This window comes from Bufo gargarizans, chromosome 5, assembly GCF_014858855.1.
Source record: "Bufo gargarizans isolate SCDJY-AF-19 chromosome 5, ASM1485885v1, whole genome shotgun sequence".
Classification (NCBI taxonomy): Eukaryota; Metazoa; Chordata; class Amphibia; order Anura; family Bufonidae; genus Bufo; species Bufo gargarizans.
Genome location: NC_058084.1, coordinates 146,450,986 through 146,477,431, shown reverse-complemented (window position 1 = coordinate 146,477,431; position 26,446 = coordinate 146,450,986). Strand labels below are relative to the sequence as shown.

Sequence of the window (26,446 nt, the reverse complement as noted above, 5' to 3'; positions counted from 1 at the left end):
TGACAGTAAAAGCTTTATAAAGGGTATGTTTGCACTGCTCTCCCTTGCCTCTACCTAGTACTATCAGCATTTTTGTAAGGTCAGGTCTGCTAACAGAATCCATTTAATAAATGTATTACTTATCTTCCTTCTTCCAACTCACCTCAGATTAAAACAAGTGTGTGAAACACACTGCATCTATGTCTATAATGATACCAAACAGTAATTCGGAATAATAATTTCCACCCAACACAATAGACTGCTATTGGTAGAAATCACTGGTTAGTCCTCCAAGATGCATACAGCAACAGATTATTATGTGGATGAGGAGAATTATTTTGATGTTTAGAGGCAACTTACTATTCAGTCCTCTTACTATGCAGTTAGAATCTGAAAAATGATGGTGATATTTACCTGCTATTGATTTTCCTCTGGCTGCTTTTCAGGCTCAGCTCCATAACAGTGGGGCTGTGATCTGTGACTTCAATCTAGCTACATTGTCTACAGCAAGTCTGAGGTAGTCTGAGACACACCTCCTGTCGCATCATTGGTTTACACTACAGCTCAGCATCTTTCGATTGGCTGCTGAGTATAATACAAGTCTATCACAGACTCACCAGAAAGTCATTTACAGCAATGAGTATGAAGTACAGCCACCAGTAAGGGGAAAATAATTATCAGTATTTATCATGTAGACAAAGTTAAGAAATACAAGGCACCTATTAATGTATAGTGACTGTCCATATTGCCTCCTTTGCTGGCTGGATTCATTTTTCCATCACATTATACACTGCTTGTTTCCATGGTCCAGCAGCAGTGCTTGCACACTAGAATAAAAAGCGCTAACCTCTCTGGTTGCTGTGACTACAGGTGTGTGCATAGGCCGGCAGTTTTTCCTATAGTGTATGGGCACAGTGGGGTTATAACCCCTGGATACAAGTATCACATTGTACATTGTGATGGAAAAATGAATCAGACCAGCACAGGAGGCAATATGGACAAGCACAATAGATAAGTAAGTGCCTCGTATTAACTTTCTCTACATGATAAATGCAGTTTAGTGATCCAATGAACCATTTCTGTGTTCTAAAATTGGGTTTCATACAAATTAGTAGGAGCTAAACAAGTGTGCAATAGATTCTTAGATGAAAGCAGCTTAAAGTGGTGGTGCACTTTAAACAATCCCCTACTGTCAGTTTTCCCAATGATAAGTTGATCACATTTTTCCCATTGTGGAAATCCCAATGATCTGCTGTAACCTGCACAAGAACATGGCAGAAAGTATTTTCCTATAGATCCACCACAGGGCTAATGAAGCACTACAAAGCGTCTACTTACTGCACAGTAATGTAATACTTTCACTGACCTCTTCCAATTTTATTGTTTCACATGTAATCAAATCTATTTCACTGTAAACATCAGTGAACATCATTTTCTACGCCTAAAACTGGCGTAGAAAATGGTGAAAGAGAGGGGTCCTGCCAGCCTGTCCCTTTCCCTGCCCACACCATGTCCACAATTTTAGACCTGGCGTGAGCAGGGCAAAGTCGCAGACAGCGATGCAACTAATCATTGCACTGCCATCTGTGCCTGAAATACGTCTAAAATACGCCTTTTAGTAAATGACCCCCTACATTTATTTATTATAAAACTTAAATTAACAAAATTCATGGTGCAATTGTAGCTCTGTAGTGGGAAGTCAGTGTGACTCTTCCATTATTAAATCAGCCAGTAAATAGTGATCCAGGGATCAGGATTAGGAAAGAGCAAATCAAGTTGCATGAATCAGTTCATCTCATCAACAAGAGTTCTTCACCTGTGAGGGGCTGTCCCACAGGTGAAGAAGTTCCCTCTTGTTGCTTGTTTGACAGTCTCTGCCAATCTTGCGCCCGTGCCACTACTCTGAGTAGTGGCGCGAATGCAGTAGCTCTGCTTCCTCCTCCAGAGCAGCAACTGTTCATGTACTGCTACCAAGACATGTAGCGGTGCATGCGCAGTTGCTGTTCTGAGGCTCTGCGCTTGCGTCACTTCTCAGAGGCACAAGATTGGCAGAGCTCACTGAGATGTCTGACTTTGTCAATCAAGCAAAAATGGGAAACTTCTTCACTTGTGGGACAGCCCCTCGCAGGTGAAGAATTCTTGTTGATGAGATGAACTGATTTGCACGAGTCAATTCGATTATCCCTAATCCATTTAGTATATTCTACATTTCCTTGTTGACTATTTAGAACTGGAAGAATAACCCCACTATATTGTATATTTACTGTCATCCCATGCCCTCAATTATCCCCAGGCATTTTGCCACTCACTATGAATGCTATGCACCCATGTGTGGGATTCTTCAGACAGAGAAGCACTATATATTGCCAATTTCATTTCTGCATAATAATGTAGATGAGGATCCTTAACAAGGATCTCCCCTCTATTAACTCAGACAACCCCTTTAACGGTAACTACCATTGTAATTTTGATCTTCATTAAAGGGCTGTATGAGATCATAAAAAATGTGATTTTTATCTAGAAAAAAAAAACAAGCAGAAGAAAGGGTCTGTAAGCTCTAATACTAGACACTGCCAATGGACAAGAGTGGTGCTGTTTTGAATTCAAAGCAGAGATTTATTTCTAATTGATTGCTACCCATTGCAGTGCAAAGGAAGTTAACATAGCAGTTGCATATTACTTTATGTTACAAAAAACATGAATTCTCTGGCCTCTGGCTCCAAAAACATGAATTATCTGGCCTCTGGGTCCAAAAACATGAATTCTCTGGCCTCTGGGTCCAAAAACATGAATTCTCTGGCCTCTGGGTCCAAAAACATGAATTCTCTGGTCTCTGGCTCCAAAAACATGAATTTTCTAGCCTCTGGCTTTGGTAAAATATAAACCCTGAGGCCCTTCAAGTTTACTTCTGAGCTTATACTATAGTACTTCAGAAATGTGCATTTATTAAGAGAAAGCACAATCATAATTTCACTTGGACTTGCTTATGAAGCAGCCTTAAATTCATTTCTCACAGTAAACACTTCTGTCTGGCAGACCACTAGGACATGGTTCAATATTTCATTAAATTGCACTGAAAGAGCATAACTCAATCTATTAAGAAAAAATGCAGTCTAAGAAATCTGAATTATGGCAGAAGCACAATTTGTATTAAACAATATAGTGAACCTAATGAAAACTTTTCATCTCTTTTTGCAGCTGTGAAAATCTGGATTAAAAGCATATATTTTCCATAATCACACAAAGAACGTCCCAATAGGTATGTTGAAAAGCATTGCAAACAAACAACATAAAAACGTCATATAGCTTTATCTGATTTCGCATAATTTATGCTGGAATATGGAAACATAACACCAAAAATGTGTAATTTTATTTTATTTTAGAACATACCAAAAACAGCTTTTCGCATTTTAACTCTGCTTATAGTGGTAAAGGGTTTTAAGGGCTTAAATACACTGCTCTACAATAAATGGTAATGATGTGATCCTGCCTATGATATGCCTTCATGGCTGACCAGCCTCACAGGAAATCTCACTAATATTGTATGTAGTATATGCAAGTGCAAGAGTGTAGTGAGGCCCTGCACCCTCACCCTCCTAGGCAGCCAGTCCTGCTCATATTTTTGCAGAGTTTGCTGGTTGCCATTTTAAATAATCCTCAGAGAACCCCTTTAAGTGAAGATATATGCATGCAAAAATAGGTAAATGATTAGTGAATTCAGAATATAATGAAGCTTTAATAGTAGGCGGTGTTTGACCATCTAAGGCTCTGCTTGAATCAGACTTTTAGCCAAAAGCAAGCATGTTTTATGTACTCTTCACAAAAGTTACATTCTGATACAAAATTGCATGAAGGCACCCATGAATTTAAAGTTCTAGGCAACCTTTCACAATGCGCTAGTTGTCTGGATGTAGAAACTAGAGTATATGGGAGGTACTGTATAATATTAATGTCTATTTTTTATAATTCAAGTTAATCTGTCAACCCACATAAAAAGTTCAGTAACTTTGTAAATACCCAAGTTACAGCCTATATCATAGTCCAGAGCTGTAATCACAATTCTGCTGGTCACTGGATACAGTTGCCAAACCTGTTGCCAGAGTTATTCCTAACTGCTTAGCTGAGCTGCGGTAATACAAAGAACGGTTAGTTTGTCCCACATAAGACTAATGTACACTTGTGTGAAGATGACAACTCCTAGAAAGCTCTGTATAAACACCAAGCTAGCAAGGAACAGTGGGAAAGATTAGCTCTGAATCCTGCAGGACTATAATCCAAAACCCAGTATGAAACCCAGGCTCAGTACAATATAAATAATGCAAATGCATTTGAAAATATACTTTGCCTGTAATGTTAGGCAAACACGTCCTTTAAATCAAACATGTCAGGATGGGCCCATCACCTATCCAGTGGACAGATTTGTAGAAGAAGCCCCGATTCCAGTTGCTCATACTCTTAGGCCCCTTGCAGACGAGCATGTCCAGATTAGGTCCGGATGCGTTCAGTGAAAACTGCACGATTTCTCAAGCAAGTCCATTCAGTTTTGTTTGCGATCGCGTTCAGTTCAGTTTTTATCGCACGGGTACAATGCGATTTAATGCATTTGCACGCGTGAGATAAAAAAACGGAATGTTTACAAAAAACATATCTTAGCAACCATCCGTTAAAAACCGCATCGCACCCGCACTTGCTTGCGGATGTGATGCGATTTTCATGCAGCCCCATTCACTTCTTTGGGGCCAATGTTGCATGAAAATCCTTTGATTTTCACGCAACGCACAAGTGATGCGTGAAAACCAACGCTCATGTACACAGACCTATTGAAATTAATGGGTCCGGATTCCGGGTGGGGGGCGCAATGCATTCGCATCACGCATTGCACGGTATACTCGCTTGTGTGAAGGGGGCCTTACCTGGCCTGACTTCTCTCCAACCAGATTAAATAATAACATCTCCCTGGCCTAATGCCTCCATAGTGTCTGGCATTTCATATGTTATCTGATGATCTATGACAAAATAGTTTTTCCGGAGAGTATGTATGTATCTTATAAAATGCTTTTTAGGATTCAGGAGAGTTTCCCTAACATTATGTGTGGCTTTTTTCTGCAGACATACTTTATACGTGACATGAGTCCTCGTACTCCATTAAGGACTGAACATTAGTTGGTAATATAAGCGCTTTGTCACTACAGAAATCTATACGCTAGAATTCCAGTTTTTTTCTAATAGAGTTCATAATTCATAAGCTATGTAATGATTATTGTCCATGATAGGCAGATGAAATGCGTGTATGAGTGATTTATTCTAGACTCTGAGATGTAGAAACAATCTGCAAAATTTCAATCAAAATCTCGGTATGACTACATCCTGTATTCACATTAAACATGCACCACTGAGTGGAGAACTAGTATATTACATGGGGGTGGATGGCGTTACTAGTGGAGTGAGCCGTAGGTCTGTTTCGTATCTACACGATAAAGTTAGAACATGTCCTATTCTTGACCGTTTTGTGGAGAAGGATAGGACATTTCTACAGCAGTTTGAAAAAAAAAAATGGTGGCATGCACATGGCCGGTATCCATGATTAGCTGACTGCAACACTGATAGAGTCCCTCAGGGCACCTACCCTACATGTCGGTATGCTTACTAACCGTGGACTATGCTGTATAAATATGAGCCTGTAAGGTATTTTATTCAATAGAATGGGCTAGAAAACATGTGAAGAGTTAACACAATATTTCAGAACATCAGTCTAATAACCCAGTCAAAGTTTCTGAAATGCAATTTAGAGATTCTAAAATCGAATTCATCTGCGTGAACAATAAGAGAGTACAGTAAAAGCACAAACACTCTGCTGTTATATTTATTGTGTGGAACAAATGAGTAGATGCAATTTGCAGCTAGTAATTAGTTTTCTCAGCCATATAACCTAAACACTCACATTTGGCTTTAAAAAGTACATTTCTGCAAACATTACATTTATCTACCCTATTAAAGGGGTTGTCCGAGTTCAGAGCTGAACACGGACATAACTCCATTTTCACCCAGGCAGCCCCCCTGACTTGAGCATTGGAGCAGTTCATGCTTCGATGCTCTCCTTTGCCCTGCGCTAAATTGTGCAGGGCAAAGGCATTTTCAAGAGTTCCGGTGACGTACTGGGCTGTCCATGGGGCTGCCAGGAAGCTCGGTGACATCACCGACACTGATAAGCGGGCTTTCCGCTGCCCTAGCCAGGAAAATGGCTAGGGCAGCGCTAAAGCCGGCCCATCAGTGCCAGTGATGTCACTAAACAAGCTTCCGCCCGGCAGAGTGTTATTGTAAACAAAAGAGCCTGTGCCCTGAGAGATGTAGCACAGGGCAAGGGCGCGCATTGGAGCATGAGATGCTCCGATGCCAACATCAGGGGTTCTGCCTGGGTGAAAATAAGGGTATGTCGGGGTTCAGCTCTGAACCTGGACAACCTCTTTAAGGACCATAGCTATGGCAAAGGGGAATCATTTGGTAAAATTAGCATTTCATCCATGTAATGATGGCATAGCCCTTCCCTAAACTGGAGATAGGAAGATGCAGAGATGTTCTGTGCATTTGCTGGCCCACTGTAGTCAGTTCTAACTTCGTGGACAGTGCAGCCTCAAAAGCAGTGTCGGACTAAAGTCCCTTACATCCACCAGAGGAAATCATTCTGAGGGCCCACCCTCTATGTCTATAGGACACTAACGGCACTGTTTTATTAGGGGTCCATTATTGTCAGAGCTTGGGCCCACCAAAAGGATTCTTTGGTACTCTGGTGGACCAATCCAACCCTGCCCCTATAGCCTCTTTCACATGAATGGTACAGATTGTGTCAGGATATGTTCTGGGAAAAACTGATGGTTTTGAAGTTGAATCAGTTCTGTCTGCGACAGCATACAGTGTTTGGGTGTTTTTTCCACATGAATGCAATCAGTTTTTGATGTTATTCCACACACATGAAGACAAACTGAAGACTAACCCTCAATATCTCCAAGCAACCATCAGTGAAAAGAACATTGCATCGGGATGCCTTCCGTTTTTCATACAAGCCACATTTACTTCTATGGAGCCAGGGCTGCGTGAAAAACACATAATATTGAACATCCTGTGATTTTTTTTCCTGAATGCAGAGATGATCAGTGATAAACAACGCTCATTTACACAGTCCCATTATAATGAATAGGTCAGGATCCCTGGCTCCATAGAAGTGAATGGGGCTTGTGTGAAAAACGGAAGCCATCCAGATGCAATACATTTTTCACTGATGGTTGCTAGGAGATGAAGATTGTTATTCTTCTGTTTTCTTTCTTGTATGTGAAAAAACGAATGAAATCCACATGGGAAAAACTAACACACTGAACGCAATTGCAGAAAAACAGATTGAACTTGCAAAACTATCGGTTTTCCCTGAACGGATCCTGACACACCCAGTTTCACTTGTGTGAAAGAGGCCTTAGGGCGAGTTCAGATTTGGTTTTCTGTAATAGCAAATGCACAGTGGATCAGGAAGAAAACTTAAATGGACTGGTTTTTGGAGCGGCATTGCTGCTGGGATCTCATCGGGTCCTTTGATGTGTTCACACTGCGCATTGCAATGGTTTAAAGACATGGGCATAAAATGACAGGCTACAGACTGAAACCCCAGGCGCGCTATGTGTATGCTATGGGTTTTCTCTGCAGTGTGTGGGTGAGATTTCTTAACATCTGGTGCTGGTACTGTGCATGTGGCACATTTGCATTGTTTATGCCACATGTGGATGCACTGCCTGAACAAAATATTGCTAAAAACTCACTTTTATTGCTGTTTAGAGTAAAATACGTAGCTACCCACAATATGATTCATTTTCAGGCTGGGTAGAAGAGTAATAAGCATCCTAATGCTCCCTACGCATTAAGATTGGGGGTCCACGGTGAGGAATGGCTAGACCAGTTTGTTACACCACAAGATCTGGGTGGGTAGGGTTAGAGCAATGTGATATTGATAAGCAATCTAGTGGCGGTGGCGGGGTCATGCTGTTTCTGCATAGACCATTATAAATGTCAAGATAAAGGGTGCAGATATATACCTCTGACAGGGTGTAAGAAGCTTGTAGCACTCCAAAACAGTACTTACCCCCTATCTTGCAGACTGAATAAGCTTTTACCCCCTACACAGAGTTTCTTTGGAGGCTGCTGCTAATATACGAGTCCCTTCACTGAAAACCTAATTGTTATCCCAGCAGGCTACCAGTAATATAGTCCTGACCCTTCTCCGACGCGTTTCTATGCTGAGATTACAACCAGCATTTCATCTGGAGTAAGTGTCTAATATTCACTTATAACATATAGATTGCTGCACGCTACTGATGCCGTGCGTGCAGCCTCTAGCCTCCAGCTCTGTAAAGGCCACGGCCACTTGTTTTTAGCAGTGCTTTCGTCTACACAGCAAGGGATGTTATATGGATGGAAATGAATGTTATAATATCGAGCTGACATGGACTGTATTACTGACATTCGAGACATGCATGAATAAACATGGCAGAAAGCATGACACTACTTATGCACAAAATTTTACTTACAGGTAATATGTGTAGGAGTTATAGCTTCTTCTGCCATGATGAAGCAAGGATATAGGCAGTGGTAGAAAAGATGAAATGGAAGGAAAGAAAAGCCAGATATTAATGTATGAAAAATCTGGATGAACGAGAACAGATCAGATGACATGAGTGAGACTCGAGAAGCAAGTTACATCACAGACACAGCATGCAACACATCAGAGTCAGAGACTGAACAGTACCAAATATTCTTCATACAAATAGCAAAGCTTTATATGTTCATTACCTTCTATAGCCCAAAGGGCCTGGTCACATTAGCTTATTTTATAATGTGGACAAGAGGCCTCCTGTGATATTTACTCCAATAGATGTGCTCACCCCTACATTTTATAAAATATCATCAAGGGCTCCAATTTCTCAGGTTACAAAGTATACAATCTTGCACCATCCAATATCATTTAAAGGCTAAGTTCACTTTTAGAGGCAATTTTTTTGTTTATGATTGCATTTTACTCATTTTTGTTCTGTCACAAAGGGTTAACTGTTTTTCTAACTGTGTGACTGGTACTTTCACTTCGTCATCTAATAAACCTTATCTATAAATTACTAAGAGATCATAAACACTTATTTAAGCACATTCTCATCAGTAAGATTAGGATTGAGCTTTGATGAGTGTTTATAATGTCAGAGAGGAGAGATAAGGAACCCATCAGCTCCCTGTCTGACAGAAAAGAGAGAAAATCCAGAGGCTGCTACTAGAGTATGTCAGCTCTGTACAGAAAAAAGGGTTCCATATTTTTAATAAAAAACAATTGAAAAAGATGATTTTAGCTCAAAATAAGTACAATGAAATAATAAAAAATAATCGCCCCAATGGTGTACATACCCTTTAAGGTTGTTTTTATGTCAGTTTTAAGTCTGGCTTTGCTTCGTGTGCCTGCACCTTAAAGGGTTTCTGCAGTTTCATTTAACTGATGATCTATCCTATGGATAGATAATCAGCTTCTGATCGGCGGGGGTCCGACACCCGGGACCCCCGCCGATCAGCTGTTTGAGAAGGCAGCGGCGCTCCAGCAGCGCCGCAGCCTTCTCACTGTTTACCGCCGGCCCACTGACGTCACGACTAGTATTAACTAGCGTGGGCGCGGCTAAGCTCCATTCAAGTGAACAGAGCTTAGCCCCGCCCACGCTAGTTGATACAAGTCGTGATGTCAGTGGGCCGGCGGTAAACAGTGAGAAGGCCTCGGCGCTGCTGGAGCGCCGCTGCCTTCTCAAACAGCTGATAGGCGGGGTCCCGGCTGTCGGACCCCCGTCGATCAGAAGCTGATTATCTATCCAGAGGATAGATCATTAGTTAAATGAAACTGCAGAACCCCTTTAATAATATATCTGGTGTGAGTGTAATGTGGTTTACTAATTGTAGTGTAAAAGTACACCAGTGGGTTGCATGGCATTGGTTACGACTTTTTTGCGGTTTTGCAAGAAGTCGCACAAAGGAAATTAACCATAACCCAGATCTAATCCCACTTTTAGTTCTTAAAAATAGACCACTGTGAAATGTAGCGAGGATCAAGACATGTTGCAAAAATGTCGCAGTTGCTATGGAAATGTTGCAGTTGCCATGACTTGCGACTTTTTTTTACGCCACAAAACTCAGAAATAAGCCCATAAATCTATACCTTTTGTTACATGGGAAGGCATCCATCAGAGGCATCTATCACAACCATTCATATAAAAAATATACATTAAACATATAGGTGGGCATTTTGTGCTTTGCGACAAAATCTGTGCTTTTATCACGCTCATGCCACTTTTCCCTGTGGGCGGGGAAGAGAGTGGGCCGGTCGGCCTGTCTCATTCATCATTTTCCATGGCAGTTTATGGTGTGGAAAATGGCCTTAAACTATACCAGCAAAGGAGCTGGCGTAGTTTAAATCACTGCACGACTGGCGGGAGCAAGAGACATGAAGACTGGCGTATAAATCACCGGTCTTAATAAATGTCTCCCATACTTTTTGTTAACATGGGAGTCTATGGTGGTGAATGGTCAAAGATTGGCATCTGTCAGGGGGATCAAACAGATGTATACTTTTTTTTTGTCTCATGCCACACATATTAGCATATGTTGATTTAAGGGAAAAGTTAAGTGATAATACGTCTGTAATGCTACAAATAGACAATTCAAAGAAGTGGGGTTTTGGTTTATTTGTCATACTATAATACAAATGGATATTAGATACTAAGATTGCTACGGGTCCATTCATTATGACACTATTTGTATGTCCTCATGCACACAATCACCAGCCATGTGCAGGAGGCTGTACAGAGGCAGACTGAGTCCCTGTGGTGTCTGGATAGTTATTTGCATTTAAAGGGGATGGCCACTTTCTGGTTACTATTCATCAATGTGCTTGTACCAACAAAGGATATATTACTGAGTGTCATATACTCATCTTACAACACCGAGGTCAACAGTAGTCAGAAAGAGGCCAACCCATTTAACCAACTGTTGTAATTTTTTTAGTTTCTGATTTATTACTTTGTGTACATTCAATACATGACTGTTTACTTGTTTGGTGTCCTTTTGCTGTAACATTCACTCTGAAGTGAATAATTTTAAATGACTGTACCCAAGAGCCTATGTCTGCATGATCAACCCTATTAAACTAGGCATATTGATCATGCCGAATAAAACTATACCTGATTTATCTTTGTAGGTTGCAGTGTTCCGTAGATATAAGGATTTTTATCTTTATGCATATCAAGCAGTTGGAGCACCAGGGGGCAGACTGTAGAGCTTCGAGCACCGCTACTGCTACGCCCCTAGTGCTCATTACACTCCCCCTCCCCTTTGAATGACAGGGCTAATAGCCCTGTCTTCTTGGACCTGTGCTGTGATTCACTGATAATCATTGGTGGTCCAGCATTAATATGTTATAAGGAGACTTTGGTGTTGGTGTATTTTATCAAAATTATTTTCATAATGTGCTGTGGTTTATATGGATGCAATCATTGGTGGCAGTGGAGTCTCTGCAGAAGGAAGCAAGCGCTGTGTGGGGAAGGAAATCACAGACAGATTCAGACACAGCAGAGGAGCACAGCTGCTGGCAGGAAGAAAAGGTAAGCTCTCCTCCCTGCATTGTGCTCCTCTACTCAAAGCACTATGGCCCACCCCTTAGTGCTCCAACTGCTTGATTTCTCATATCTCTGGAACACTGCAACCCACAAAGGTTTAATAAGGTAACGTTTTAATCAACACAATCAACCCTACCAGGCAGAGGTGGACTGGGAACGTGGCCTTGGAGAAAAAGCTAAAAGTGGCCCCATGTTGTAGGCAGATTGAAGCATACAGAAGGTGGGGCAACACAAGTAGGCGGGGTCAGCAATACCATAATGCAAAATGCCATCAGAACCAAATACCACAGTGTAGTGCAATATACTGCCGCAAAAACGGTCTCTCTGTGGTGGCCATCAGTAGATAGCATTTTTTATCCTTCTCCTACAGTTGTCTCTGTTTAAGATATTGGACAGGGGCTTAGGAGGTGAGATACAGGTCACAGCAGTTGAATTCAGGAGGCCACGTGTGGTCACTTGCTAGGTACATGAGTACCTCAATTCACACAGTGTTAATGACCGCTGAAAACTCATTACGTACCCAGCCAGTTGCAGAGCGTATGCCTTGGGTGGCCCCTTGGGCATCGGCCAAATGGGAAATTTCCCTGTAAGGTCTATTGCCAATCCGCCCCTGGTACCAGGCATAATGTCTGTTTCAATAGGGTTGATCAAGCCGACTGAAGTTCTTAAAGGCCATAAATGACTTACGGTGTGGTCTACAGGATGGGTGGAGTCTACGGTGTTAGAGAAATTGTGCTAATGGACTCCTAATATTGGAATTCAATAGTGTATCTAATTAGTTCTTTACAGTCATTTAACTGACTTTTGTAGCTTTTTCACAGAGACTGACATATTTTGCACATTGCCGATCTATGGAGGGCATAAAGACGAAGGTAGGATGAGAAGTATTTCCTTCATCTCTCTCCCTGTTATAAACATTATAGCTGTTAAGAAAGGAACTTCCAGAACACAGACATATAGACAGCAAGTCAATGATACGTTGAAGCTGGAAAGAATGTGGAGGTTGATTGTGCTTTTATTTTTTTTCTGTTTGCTTATTAAAGTATGCTGAGGAATTTGACCCACGCACCTTGTCTTTGGCTATACATTATGTTAATTTCTTTGCAATATCGGCATTTATTGAATTCTGTGTCTTACCTAGTTTCTCTGGGATGGCTTTAGATATATATTCTAGAAACAATAACTATTTTCTAGCATCAAATGCAGTTGGGATTTCCTACAAGCATTTTATTTGATAGCCTTTTTCGCAGATGATCACAAGAATTGCTTGTTGTACATAGATTTTTTTCCCATTATCTTTATTTAATACATATTTCATTACAATGTCGCTAAACGTGATCATCAATGATAATATGCATTGAACTTATGTTAGGTCAATCTTGGTAAAACTAAATCAGCATAAAATGTCATGCTATATTTAAAGGGTCACTTCCATCGAAGACTCAATATTCCACAGAAAATTTTTATTTAAAAAAAAAATTAACAAATTTTTTCAATAATTTTTGTTTGTTTTTAATATTGGCAGTACTATACTATTGAAACTGTAATTTTAAAATACTGTAGCAGTCAGCACAGAGAGCTAAAACTCCTATATAGATAGGTGACCTATTGTTAGTTTACTGCTGCCACAAGGGAAATATTTTATCTGTTGGTAAAATAGTAGATTAGTAAAATTTGGAAATCAGTATGACAGTTCTACTGTTCTCTTGATAGGCCTAGATAAAGAGAGCATTGCAATTATCAGTGTAATGTATACAATATTAAAAACAAAACAAAAAAACAGAACAATGCTATTGTCCTGCTCAAAATGAGTCCCTTGTGTGTGAAAGAAAGTAGCCATGAGAAAACAGGGTTCCAGAAGCTACTGATACTGAACCACAATTCATTAAAATCAGGATAATCAAACAGCAATAAGTCTGATAGATGTTCAGCTAGTATTGAGCAGGGTCGCTCTCATCAACAGCGTGCCTGCTCCCACATATGCACTTTAGATGGTGACACCAGGATTTCAGTTTGATATTAAGATGCAATTTTTACCTTTTTATAACTTGTAAGTAGAACAATAAAGGAATGTTTGATGTAATCCCAGGCCTCATACAGATTCTTTTTCAGTCTGAGATACTGGTGGAAGCCTTGAGGCAGGGATCCGTTGATGGAGTGTGATTCCATCTACACTGTATATCTGGGAGGAGGTACGCTATGAGTGTAATGTGTGATGCTCTGTCGCTCACTCCCCCATCCCTCTCTGGTCGGAGTGAATGTACTGACACAAAAAACTCAAGTGAGGCTGGTTCCTGTGCAAAACTTGCAAACGAAGGAGAAAGTTAAAGATCCAGGACAGAAAATAGAACCAATGGAGTGACTTCAAAACCTTATACCCCGAAAACCATCCGCATGCTTTTCTAAAATAAAATTACAATGAATATTCATATATAGGCTGTTAATATGTGATAAAACAAATTTGATGGCAGTGTTCCTTTAAAGGCTTTCTATACTTTCTGAGGCAATTTTTGTTTATGATGCATTTTACTCCTTTTTGGCTAAAATCATATTTTTTATTGTTTTTTTATTAAAGATGTTGAGCCGTTCTGTCACAAAGTTAACAGTTTTTCTAACTGTGCGACTGGTACTTTCACTTTATACCGGTCATCTAATAATCCTTATCTGTAAAATAATAAGAGGTCATAAACACTTATTTAAGCCACATTCTTATCAATAGGATAAGAACTGAGCTATAATGACTGTTTATAATGTCAGAGAGCAGAGATAAGGAGCCCGTCAGCTCCCCAACTGATGGAAAAAGATAGAAAATCCAGAGCCTGCTTCTAGAGCAACCTTATGTATATACATAAAAATGGTTCAATATTTTTAATAAAGACCAATTGAAAAAATGATTGTAGCTCAAAAAGAGTACAATGCAATAATTTGCCCCAAATATGTACATAGCCTTTAAAGGGGTTGTCTTGCTTCAGTAAGTGGCATGTAAAGAAAGTTAATACAAACCACTTACTAATGTATTGTGATTGTCCATATTGCCTCCTTTGCTGGCTGGATGCATTTTTCTATCACGTTATATACTGCTCGTTTCCATGGTTACAGACCACCATGCAATCCATCAGTGGTGGTCGTGCTTGCACAATATAGGAAAAAGCACTAGCATGGTCCCGGCCACCAGAGAGGCTGAGGCTTTTTGCTCTAGTGTGGAAGTACAGACACCACTGATGGATTGCAGGGTGGTCGTAACCATGGAAACGAGCAGTGTATAATGTGATGGAAAAATGAAGCCAGCCAGCAAAGGAGGCAATATGGATAATAACAATATATTAGTAAGTGACTTGTATTAACTTTCTCTACATGATAAATGCAACTTACTAAAGTGAGACAACCCCTTTAAATATAGATAATTAAAACACTTGCTAACTTTTTCCTCGTGACCTCAGTAACTATTTGCATGCATTTGTCCATAAGCTCCAGCATTACATCATACATAATTTTCTTTCCATGGTAGATTTGACCGAAAAGTAAATCCTTGCTTACACTGATAATTTTTATATGGCCCTTCATAAGTGTTGTTAAATGTCTAAAAATGCCCCAAAACAAGCAAATACTGACTTTTCATTTGAAGGGGTTGTCTACTACACATAACAGAAATTTATAAGGCTAGATTGGTTTGTCTAGTGTGCAGTAGTTGTTCACATTTAGGAAAAATGAAACTGGTATAATGACTGGAGTTGATAAAAAAAATTGCATTATGTAAAATTCCATTATACATAATTTTTAAGCCTACTGTATATTAGATGGAGGGAATTTCGTACTGAATGTCGTTAATGCGAACAAAATTTAATGAGTCTCACGAAATCAGTATGAGCAATAAACGATGAGCATGGAATCGCTCGTTTCTTGCCAATCGTGATCTCTCGTCTTGCTAAAAAAATATCCTCAGTCACAGATCCGTTCGTAGAATATGGAGTCGTTTACTCGCTTACAGATTACATAGAGGCGTTCCATCACTCCACCTGAAACCCACCTTAATGAGCAAGCATCTTTACATCATCTTTACATGTAATATACAGTGACTATTTTGTAGTGAACAATTAACGAGCGAAAGTATGAGTGAAAAATCGCCCCATGTAATAACCATATATTTGGTCACTAACACGTCTAAAACTCTTCGATCTATAATCGTTAACTGTAAGACATCTGCTGGTCTAATGCAAGCCTTACTTGGACAACAGGACGGCTCTGCTAAAAAAAATACCTATAGTTGTCCTTAGTGTCTGTTAATAAAGTATAGATACTACACTGATTGCCATACATACAGTTTCTTGAATAAAAAAGCATGGTATAGACTACAGCATGGCTTCTCAGTCTTTTTCTGTTTGGACATCACCAGCCAGAACAAGGTGATGCCTAGTCCTCAACATCGCTTGTAGTCCATGAAATGCTTTTAAAGGAATGTGTTACCAGGAAAGTTACTATTAAACCAGGCACAATGCCTTGTGGGGCTAACTCAGATGAATGCAATGCTACCATTTACTTATCCCTTGCTTCATTCTGGATAAAAAGTATGTTTAATGCAAACGCAAATGATAAGTGCAACAAGGGTAGCCTATGCTGCTCTGGGTACCCTTGCTCCTCCTGTTTCCTATGTCAGCCCCTTTCTCTCCATCTTTATTCCCAGGATCAGGTTTAGTGTTTTGCAGAGTCATCTCATCTGGCCCTGAAAATCAAGGTTGCACAGAGTGGCTTTTTCCCACCATCGGTGCACTTAACTGCTCCTTTGCATATGAAGTACTTTTTCTCCAGAGTTAAGCAATGGGTCACAAAGTCAAAGGTATCAATAGACTCAACCAAGCTAGTTCAATAAAGCACTGTTTAACAGTAGATTTTCTGGTGACAGACTCAATTTAAAAAAATAACTCAATTTGTCTCCTGAACCCAGCAGAACATTAAAATAAAAGGAGTTAGTTATGTTTCTAAAGCCTGTATTGCACAGGCCGACTGAGCAAGCGATTGCTGGGAGGGAAGTGTTCCCTCCCCGCAATCACTTGCTAGCTAACGGAGCAGACGAGCAATTCTCGTTCATTGGGCAATCGGCGGCAGTATTAAACTGCGAGATGATCGCGAACGAGCATTCATACGAACACTCATTAGCGATCATCTGCCTTAAACCAGAGACTGATACAGCCAGAGAGAAGTGTAGTATATATATTTACTTCTATCAAAACTGGTTTACCTAGCAGATCCCTAATAACAACTTAAAGGGGTTGTGCCATTATATATACTGTAGGTATCCTGTGGATAGTATACATTGGATGAAAGGTTTTCCACCTTTTCAGAGGATTTGCACCCTAACTACTTTTTGTTGCTGTTACTCTTTTGGTTTTTATTATCCTGTGGATAGGGTATAACTATTACATCAGTGGGGGCTCTACGCCTGGGACCTCCACTGATCATGAGAACAGGGGCCCCCTACCCTGTGGAGTCCCCCGTAATAAATAGAGTGGACTGTCGGGCGCACAGCCACTCCATTCATTTCTATGAGAGTTTCATAGATAGTTACACAGTTTTGAAAAGTGTCTAGAAACAGGTTGCGTGGTTAAGAGAATTCGTAAAATGTGCCAGATTTATTAAAGATGTATTTTTTTACAGCAAAATACTGATGTGAAGTAAATCATCAGAGGTGCACCGAATTTATCATACAGCATTTACCACTCTGATACATTTAATGCAGTCTACATGTCTTGTCAAGTTTTATTCAAAATTTTGGAAAGGATTAGTAAATCTCCCCATATCCTTTGCTTTATCCATAGTTCTCGGCCATCTTGTGAATACTATCTTTTCTTAAAAATTAGCAATGTTATATTAAATGAACTGAACAAAAAGCTGCAGATGAGAGGATATTTGTAGGTATCTGCAGTTGTAATTAGCTGCTGTTATAATTAGCACATGTGTTTGTGTGTAAGAAGAGAAGAAATTCATTTAAAAATTTACGGCAAATATAATTTATCAAAATAACAAGTCTTGGTGAATGAAGTTACATTTAATTGTACATATACGGCTACCGAGATAACTAGACATAAAAAAACTGATGAAAAAGCAAATAACTAGGAAAGGAAATTTATCATTGAGCTCAAGGCAAAACACACAAAACCGAAAAATAATTTCTGAAGGAATTTTTTAAATATTTTAATTGGAATCACTTTATGACAATGATAGGTACAAGGGAAGTTGTAGTTAGTATTTTTTACATAAACATTTTGTCATACACAGATGGTAAGAAACAGCTTAAATGTTTTGTTTCAACATTTGCATATAAATACATTTAATGGAGAAAAATATTTATTCAATCCAAGGGCTAACTTAAAAACAACCCAAAATGGAACCAAAGCTTTATTGTGTATACAAATAACATATATATATATATATATATATATATATATATATATATATTTTTTTTTTAATAAAAAATCAAATGATGCAAGGACAGGTGGCAAAAAAGGATCCTCCAGAGATCACATAATTTGCAAATGAGGGTGAATATGGAAAGGTGTATATATTATAATGTATGGTCTGGACTACATCCACTGGGATAGTACCCTGTAAACAACATAGCTACAAATAGTGCCAGGAATAAATAGTAATAACTGTGTCCAGAATATAAAAAACTAATACCAATATTCAAACTGACCCATTTGCGATTGTGATCAATGCTGGATACGACCCCAATGCGCTTTTCGGCGTACCTTCGTCTGGTACTGCTTTGTGCTTGTTTCTTTTTTGTAGGTTGTTTGCAGTTTTTGAGCTAGTACCTTGGTTACCAAAATAGATGTGGGTAGTGCTCAAGCACAGTGTACTGTACACCTGTACTTAGGTCGGGTGCTTGGCCTGTTTGGTCTTTTTTTGTTTATCTGATACAAATCTGGACCTGGCCCTTTCATTTATTACATGGTAATAAATACCATCACTCACTCTTCTTCTTTACATTGAAATAATATCAGGGAGGTGTTTGGCTCCAAATTTATTTTTGCAGCAGGACAACAACCCCAAATGTATAGTCAATGTCATTAAGAATTACCTTCAGTGTAAAGAAAATCAAGGAGTACTGGAAGTGATAATATGCCCCCCCTCCAAGTCCTACTAATGTCTGAGATTCCACGAAGAGACAGGATTTGAGCAAGCCCACATTCAAAGAAGATCTGTGGTTAGTCCTCTGAAATGGAACAATCTCCATGCCAAAGTTCCTTCAAAAACGCTGTATATAGAAGAATTAAAGCTGTTTCAGAGGGCAAAGGGTGGTCAAAGTAAATATTGATACGAGTTAGATTTCTCTTTTGTTCATTCATTTTGCATTTTATTAATTGATAAGATAAATAACCAATGCTTCGATTTTGAAAGCATTTTTACTTTGCAGCATTTTTTCCACAAAAATGCCTAAAACGTTTGCACACTACTGTATACAAGTTATATTTATTCAAGACAGTACATCCATCTACAAGAACACACAATATTTCAGAGACAAAGGTACTCAAATTCGATTTCTGTACACATATCATAATAATTTAGTAACAAAATTGCTATGATTATTTGTGGAAATTGGGATCTTTTAAATAGTCTATAAAAGTCCCATCTTAATGGCTTATAGAAGGAAGATCTTAAAAAATGTCTTAGTAAAAATAGATATTGGCAGTGGCATACGTGAGACACAAACATATCTTTATCCACCTAAGGAAGGGATTTTTCCGTGTTTAGAATGTAGCCATTGCAACAACCTACTGGAGGGTAACACTTTTACACATCCACATACTGGGCGAGAGATATTGGATCACAAAAAAATATGCAGTACATGCCTCTGTCAATACACGATATATCATATCTAATTCAATGCCTATGTAGTTTATATTATATTGGCAAAACCCAATAATGAATGTCTTAATAGGTTGAATAACCACAAGTCATTTATTAGAAAGTAAAGAATGGACCTTCTATTTTCCAAACATTTTTATTGAATGTGGACATAACACAAGTCAATTGAGATTTAGAATTATTGATCAAATCCCTATATTACGGAGGAGAGGAGACAAGGAAAGGATCCTTGAACAGAGGAAACTTTGTTATAACTGTAGATATATTAACAATGGATGTGGTACTTTTATGTATATCTGATTATGTTTTCATGCTACCATGACAAATGATCATAGATTTTTTTGCACCTGTATCCCAATCAATTTTGTTTAAGGGAGCAGTATTTAAAAATAAATTTGTGTTTCACTTGTTCACATTATACTTGGCATATATAAAAGTATTGTATCATCTCAACCATTGCATGTTCTTGTAGATGGATGTACCGTCTTGAATACATACAGCTTGGAGTTTTAGATTATTCCCTGCAAAGCTGTGATTTATTCATGTTCCTTGAAATTCTGGCTTGGCTATCTGCTAGTCACAAGCTTAGTGGGGTGCTGATCCTCATCTTCAAATACGTATCTTGGTTATGCTCAATTGACACAGATGTGTAGCTCGCTGTGTATTAGAGCTCTCTTGTTACATGCTTGCTGCTGCACATGTATCAGTCGTATACATCAGAGTGAGTTTCAAACCTCAACTGAACTTAGCATAAAAACTCTTCATATATTAAGTTACAACTACATTAAGTTTTAACCCCTTAGCAGCCACCCACTGTCTTCTGGTGGAGGGGCGGTGCAGGTCATCTGTCTGCAGCCATATCTTTTGATGTCGCTGCTCTCCTGCTCTAAAATGAGCTAAAACCAACGGTTCCTGATCCTCTTTCCCCATGACCCAGTCAGAGAATGCAGACACCTCTGAAGTCAGTGTTAAGGATGCAGAAAGGACTCTGAGTCAGTCTGCGTAAGCTTACTGTTAGGGCACAATAAATGTCTCAGCAGTCTGTCCTAATGACAAAGATTTAATGTACTAGCATACAGGCCTAATACCTAAGAAGTTTTAAATAAACTTGTAAAACACTAATCCCTAATGTGATTAAAAATCTAATACACAGTTTCATAAAAAAAATATAAATCAAACAATTAAAAATGTCTGCAAAACGCCTATAAATATTTTACTGTGTATATATTACATAAAAACAAGAAACCTACATTTATCATAAAAAGTTACAAATATTTGTGCAAAAATGGTGTGCTAAAAAATTGGTGACTTTTTCAAGACAGAAAATCCGAGTAAATGGCTTAATAAATTTGCCCAATTAGGTATCACCATTACTGTAATAACCATGATTTGATACAACAGGCTAGTTAGTATGAAATGTTTTTTTTTAAAGCTATAAAAATATTTATAGATTTTCACACACACTAGCTCATTCAACTTTTGTAGCCATATGATATATTATCTTTTTAAGACCCCTGTGCATACACATTTCATGTTTATTCAGACAGTCTGCAGTACAATTACTAAATAAAAAAGGGACTTATATAATAGACACAATACTCAAGTAACATGAGTGCAGTAATTTCCCTCTGATGTCACATTCTGCTCCCAAATATGTCCTACTGTCTGCATGCCCTAGATAAGAACAGGAAAAGAAGCTTACCCAGCCGGAAACAGTTATAGAAGTTGGCTTCCAGCCTTTGGTAAAGATGGGAGGACATGTGAGTGAAATAGGAGATGGAATGCAGATGGGTAAAGGTCAGTTTTTGAAGTGGAAATAGGTTTTCGAGGGAATGTATACTCAGAAAAAAAAGTATTCTAAACAAGTTTTTAAGTATATTTTGCTGTGAAAACTGAAAAAAAACTACAAAACTATTTCAGTTTTCACTGTAGCTACAATTTCATATTTAGGAAGATAACATAACTTGTTTTCTGCATCTCAATTGTCATCTTTGCTGTGTAGACTGAGTCAGCGTAAGCTAAAGGTGAAGGATTCAAAGGGGTTGTCTCAGCACATGGCATTTATCATGCAGAGAAAGTTAATACAAGGGACTTACTAATGTATTGTGATTGTCCATATTGCCTCCTTTGCTGGCTTGATTCATTTTTCCATCACATTATACACTGCTTGTTCTGAGGGCCCCTGTTGCAGCACAGATATGAGGTGGCTTGGACGGTTGCAGGCCTATGTGTGCTCACCCAGTCCCAGCCAGCAGAGATGCAGGTACTTTTTCCTACACTGTTCAAGTACATCCACAGTTGCTGGATTACAGGGTGGCCATAACCCCTGGAAACGAGCAGTCTATAATGTTATTTATTTTGTATACATGATAAATGCCAATATCTGAAGTGAGACAACCCCTTTAATGACTGCAATACTATACTGCTGATAGAGATGTGGATATAATTTTTGATTAAGTAAGATGGCCCCCATATCCTCCAGCTCTGAGTTAATGCCTTATTCATATATGATGTATGCTGTACTGCTGTTAGAGTGAAGCCATTACAATATGGCGCTTGTACTTAGATGTTTACATAGTTCACATACCAGTGTTAGTAAAACAATGCACAATGCAAAGATGCCAGGCATGATCTCTTTTCATATTCTAGCCAATGTAACAATGCCACATGCCTCAGGGGGAATGCCCCTCTGATGTCTTTTTAAACTGCTGTACTTCCTGTAATAAATGAGAATTTGCTTTGACCCCAGTGTGTGTGTCACACACTGTTATTTTCTTCCGTACACATAAAACCCTTGGGTTATTATTGATTTGGAGCAGTAGAGAAAACATAATCAGGGCATCTTCAACAGTTGGCGCCCAATACGTGGGGCTCAGGAGAAGTAGTAGCTAGCCAAAGTCTGGGGTTCCCAGAGTACGGTGGACCACACTTGAGGACGAGGACTGCAGCCTCAGAGATAAGGTGAGAAAATTCTGGTCATCTCATCTGCCTCTTGTGCTGTACTCCACTGTGCTGTGGTAATCTGTTCTGGTGTTGATGTTACGTACGTAGTAGCAACTTCAGTTGATGTAAAATCCTGAGTTTCTAGAAACTTAGAAGAAAAGTTTGAGCCTGCTCTTCTGTGGTTGTTGTTTGTGTTTTGTCTGTGTGGTTCATGTCAGGCGCCTTCACAGTTAATGGTTAAGCAGAGCAAGAGATTTCCCCTGGCAGGGGGGCCGAGTCGCATTAGGGGCTACAAAATTATCTGTCTTGTCCAGACAGAGGGAGTAACCCCGTGGTGCTCTGGGACGGGGCTTGATTTGGGGGTTACTGATTTATCTGTCTTAGTGACGTAGGGTGTGACCCTGGGTAGCCCCGGGTGGGACTCAAATTAAGGGCCACTAAATTATCTGTCTTAGTGACAGAGGTTGTGGTTCCGGGAGGACTATAAATAATCTGCCAGGAGTGGCGGAGGGTTAGTCCTGGACTGGCAGACCAGACATGGTAGCCAGGAAAAAAAAAAAGAATATTTTGCACAGGGGTGAGCTCTGCTTGGTGGTAAAAAAGGGAAGGTGTCGTTAGTTTTTGGCTTGTTTGTGATTGAGTGGTTAAGTTAATGTGTATGAAGGGAGAGAGCGGGGGCCGCAGCTGTGAGAGGGAGTAATGTCACAATATTGGAATGTGTGATAGCGAGTAATATGTCTGCAATACTAACAAGGCAATGTGTGTCAGGTATGGAGTGTGCGTGTACGAAGCTCCAGAAAATGCTATTTGTTAATAAGTTCAAAGACTTGTGTGTGTTAATGTATGGGAAGCGTTTCTTTATGTCTGTTCTACATTAAATGTTATGCCTGTGTGGACCAGGAATGTGACCTTGTGTGTTTCCAAATAGAAAACTGACTAGTAAAGGAAGGTCACACAGCCAAGTTTACTGTCAGTGAAAATCACCTCTACTGATGTGATGAGGAGGAATTAAAAGTTAAATCGCGAATGAAAAAAAGGATCATCGCAGAGATATAGGGAGGTGTATGCTCTGGCTTTAGGCCAAAAAGGAGTGAAATTATCACAAAGTTTCTCACAGGAGTGAAGACAGGACATTCGGCCTTGAATTTAGAACATTCTATTCTTGATATTATAAAAAACAATGCAAGCACCAGCATGAAAATAATTAAGTATAAGAAATTAGGCTGGACAAAAATGTATCATGAACAGACAAGTAATTATTTTTACATACCGCTAATACTACCCTTCAAGATGGCGCTGAGAGACCCTACCACACCCCCAGTGGCAATCTTAGCTAAGGTAACTTTTTCACCAGCAGCCATTTTAACTGATCAAATTTCTGGCCTAGCTGCCATCTTAACTCCTCTAACTTCTGGCCGGCCATCTTAACTGAGGGAACTTCCTGCCGGGCAGCCATCTTAGTTACTGGTATTTTTCCTGATACGGTTACAAGCACGAGAAAATACACATAGATCCAAGTAGCACTACATAGAGTACTGAACTCAGTAAATAAAGGATACACATATACCTATAATTAGGTATTACTGGTAGTATTGTTTAAGTAAATGAAATGCCTTAACTTCTATGTTTTTGTTTCCTTTACTAGGATTAAGTCAGCACTTGGGGGAAACTTCATCTCGATTAATAACAGTTTGTTGTGGTTTGTGCAGATGTCCAGGACTCCAGGTCAAGTGAAGTACTCGGTCCTGGGGGGTCATGCCCATCTGCTAAAATCACAGGAGGAGGGGATTGGGATGGAAATGGTCTCCCGACATATTCTGTACTTTCTGTCTTTCATATGATGTTGCAGAAGAATGCTAACATTGAGATAAGATGCTGCAAAGTAGTAAGGAAGAAATAATTCAGACAGGCAGTGAAGGACATCAGCAAGCTAATGAAAGGTGTAGATGTGCGCACCCCCCCCCCCCCCGATGGTAAACAGAGTAGAAGTGAGAAAAAGCATGTAGGGAAATAAAGGGTGGCTGAATAAAAACAAGCTTACAGAAAAGGCAGAAGTTTTTCTGCGAGAGGCAAGTGTATAGAGGAGGAGGTGGAGAGAGACAGAGAAAGCCGGGTTATGAATGTTATCATGATAATGTTAAACCACCTCACAAACAGAGAAAGGAAAAAGTAAGTCTGCCACCCTATAATGGTCCTGCAGAGTCTGCGGGACCCAGAATCCAGATGGGAGAGAGTGTTATGCTGTGTGTGGTACTCCTCAGCCACACCACATGAAAGGATTGTATTCTTTGTTGACTGTGCCCTGATGGCTGGAGAGGCAGTGAGGATGACACAAAGACAGGTGAGGGGGGGAAAGTTAGACCATGATTAAAAAACAGGCAATCCAGTATCGGCTGTGCCCTTATACATTTTGGCAGATTCAAGTCCGGCCCCAATGATATCCCTCACTCTGGGTGATAAAGAAGTAGTCCAGTTTTTGATTGATACTGGAGCAACCAAGACAGTTGTGCACAGCAAATACAGTATGTCCTCCCCTAGCTTAATCTTCACGGACACCAGTCCTTGGATAGAAGTGGATGGGAAAGTAGCATATTACCCTTTTAACAGAACCCATCTGTGTTAGATTTGCCCTTACCCAAAAAGTGCTTGCCCGGTTGCTGGTCAGTGATAACGCCCCCTGTTGCCTCCTGGGTGAAGACTTGCTTGCAAAACGTGCCAGCATCTCATACCAGGAGGATGGCGCTGTGAAGCTCACAGGTGCCCTCAATGACCAGGAACTTTGTTTGTTGATCGTTAGTGATAAAACTCCATGGTCCATGTGTCATGGTACCTTCTGTGACAGAGGTTAGAAGATCAGAGAGACTGGCTGCACGTGAGGTTAACTGACAGTCTCTTGATTCTCAGTTCTGTTGTTTGATAATGACCACCTCTTGTCAGATGCAGCTGGCGGTCATTACTGCTTCCCTATTTAGTTTGGTTTCACACTTCATACCATTCGGTTGATATTCTCTGCTTGGATTTGGGGGAGTTGGTGTGTGGACCTTGCTTGTGTTCCTGCTCATTTATTTCCTATAAGATAAGTTGTACAGCTCTTGTATTTGGTTGTTTCCTTTTGCTTGTTGTTACTGGGCCTCAGGGAGACACTGGTTCGTTTACCTAGGAAGGAACCAGTAGTCTCATTCCCTTTCACTACCTTTAGGGCACCTCAGGGCTCCTAGGGTTTAGGTTACGGCGTATGTATTTTCCCACCTTCAGGGTCTATACATACTGACAAAAGTCAGGGCCAGATCTAGGGGTTTCCTAGGAGGTGACCTTTCCCTTCTCCCTAGTCTTGAGGCCTAGTTCTTTGTCCCCTCCTTTTTGTTTTCTTTCTGGTGTCCCTCCTCTCCCTATTATTTGTGACACCATGTTTGTGTCAGTACTCCCCGGAGAAAGAGAAGGAAGCCCTGCTTGTGGGACCCACGGATGTTGGCAAGCTCCCAGTTCCTCCTGTGGAAGTGGAGATAAAACCTGGTGTCCCAATTTCCAGGAAGATACAGTATCTCTTGAGTATGGCACAGTCAGAGGCCATATCTCAAACAGTCCGAGACTTTTTGAAAAAGGGGTTATTAAGGAGACTGTATCCCTGTCTAACACTGTTCTGTACCCTTTGAAAAAGAAAAGTGAGAAGGGCAAACCCACCCAGTACCAAATGGTATGTGACCTATGTGCTGTCAATGAAGCCACAGTTTGTAACAGCCCTTTTCTTCCAGATCCAGAGGAAGAGACTCATGACTGTTTGCAGATGATGTTGCGAGAGGCAGCGGGTGGTAAATCAGTCATTAGATAATCCAGATTATGTGCTCTTTGTGGATGGATCAAGGTATGCCCAGGATGGCAGGTACTACACAAGCTGGGCAGTGGTGATTACACATGACACTAAAAAACCTTACCAACACACATGTCTGCCCAAGAAACAGAGCTAAGGGCTCTGGAGA

At 39.9% G+C, this 26,446-nt stretch overlaps 1 protein-coding gene across 5 annotated transcripts in view; it reads right to left on the bottom strand.

Annotated features, from left to right (window-relative positions):
• The window catches only part of PTPRM (protein tyrosine phosphatase receptor type M), a 766,319-nt gene that overhangs the window by 216,813 nt on the left and 523,060 nt on the right, over positions 1 to 26,446 (bottom strand). For 3 of the 5 annotated variants that reach the window (XM_044295693.1, XM_044295689.1, XM_044295691.1), the window contains one exon: positions 8,550 to 8,579. The exons of the other annotated variants lie outside the window; for them this stretch is intronic. In XM_044295693.1, the coding sequence (XP_044151628.1) occupies positions 8,550 to 8,579 (30 nt within the window). The remainder of the gene's footprint in view (positions 1 to 8,549; positions 8,580 to 26,446) is intronic. 5 annotated transcript variants of the gene reach the window in all.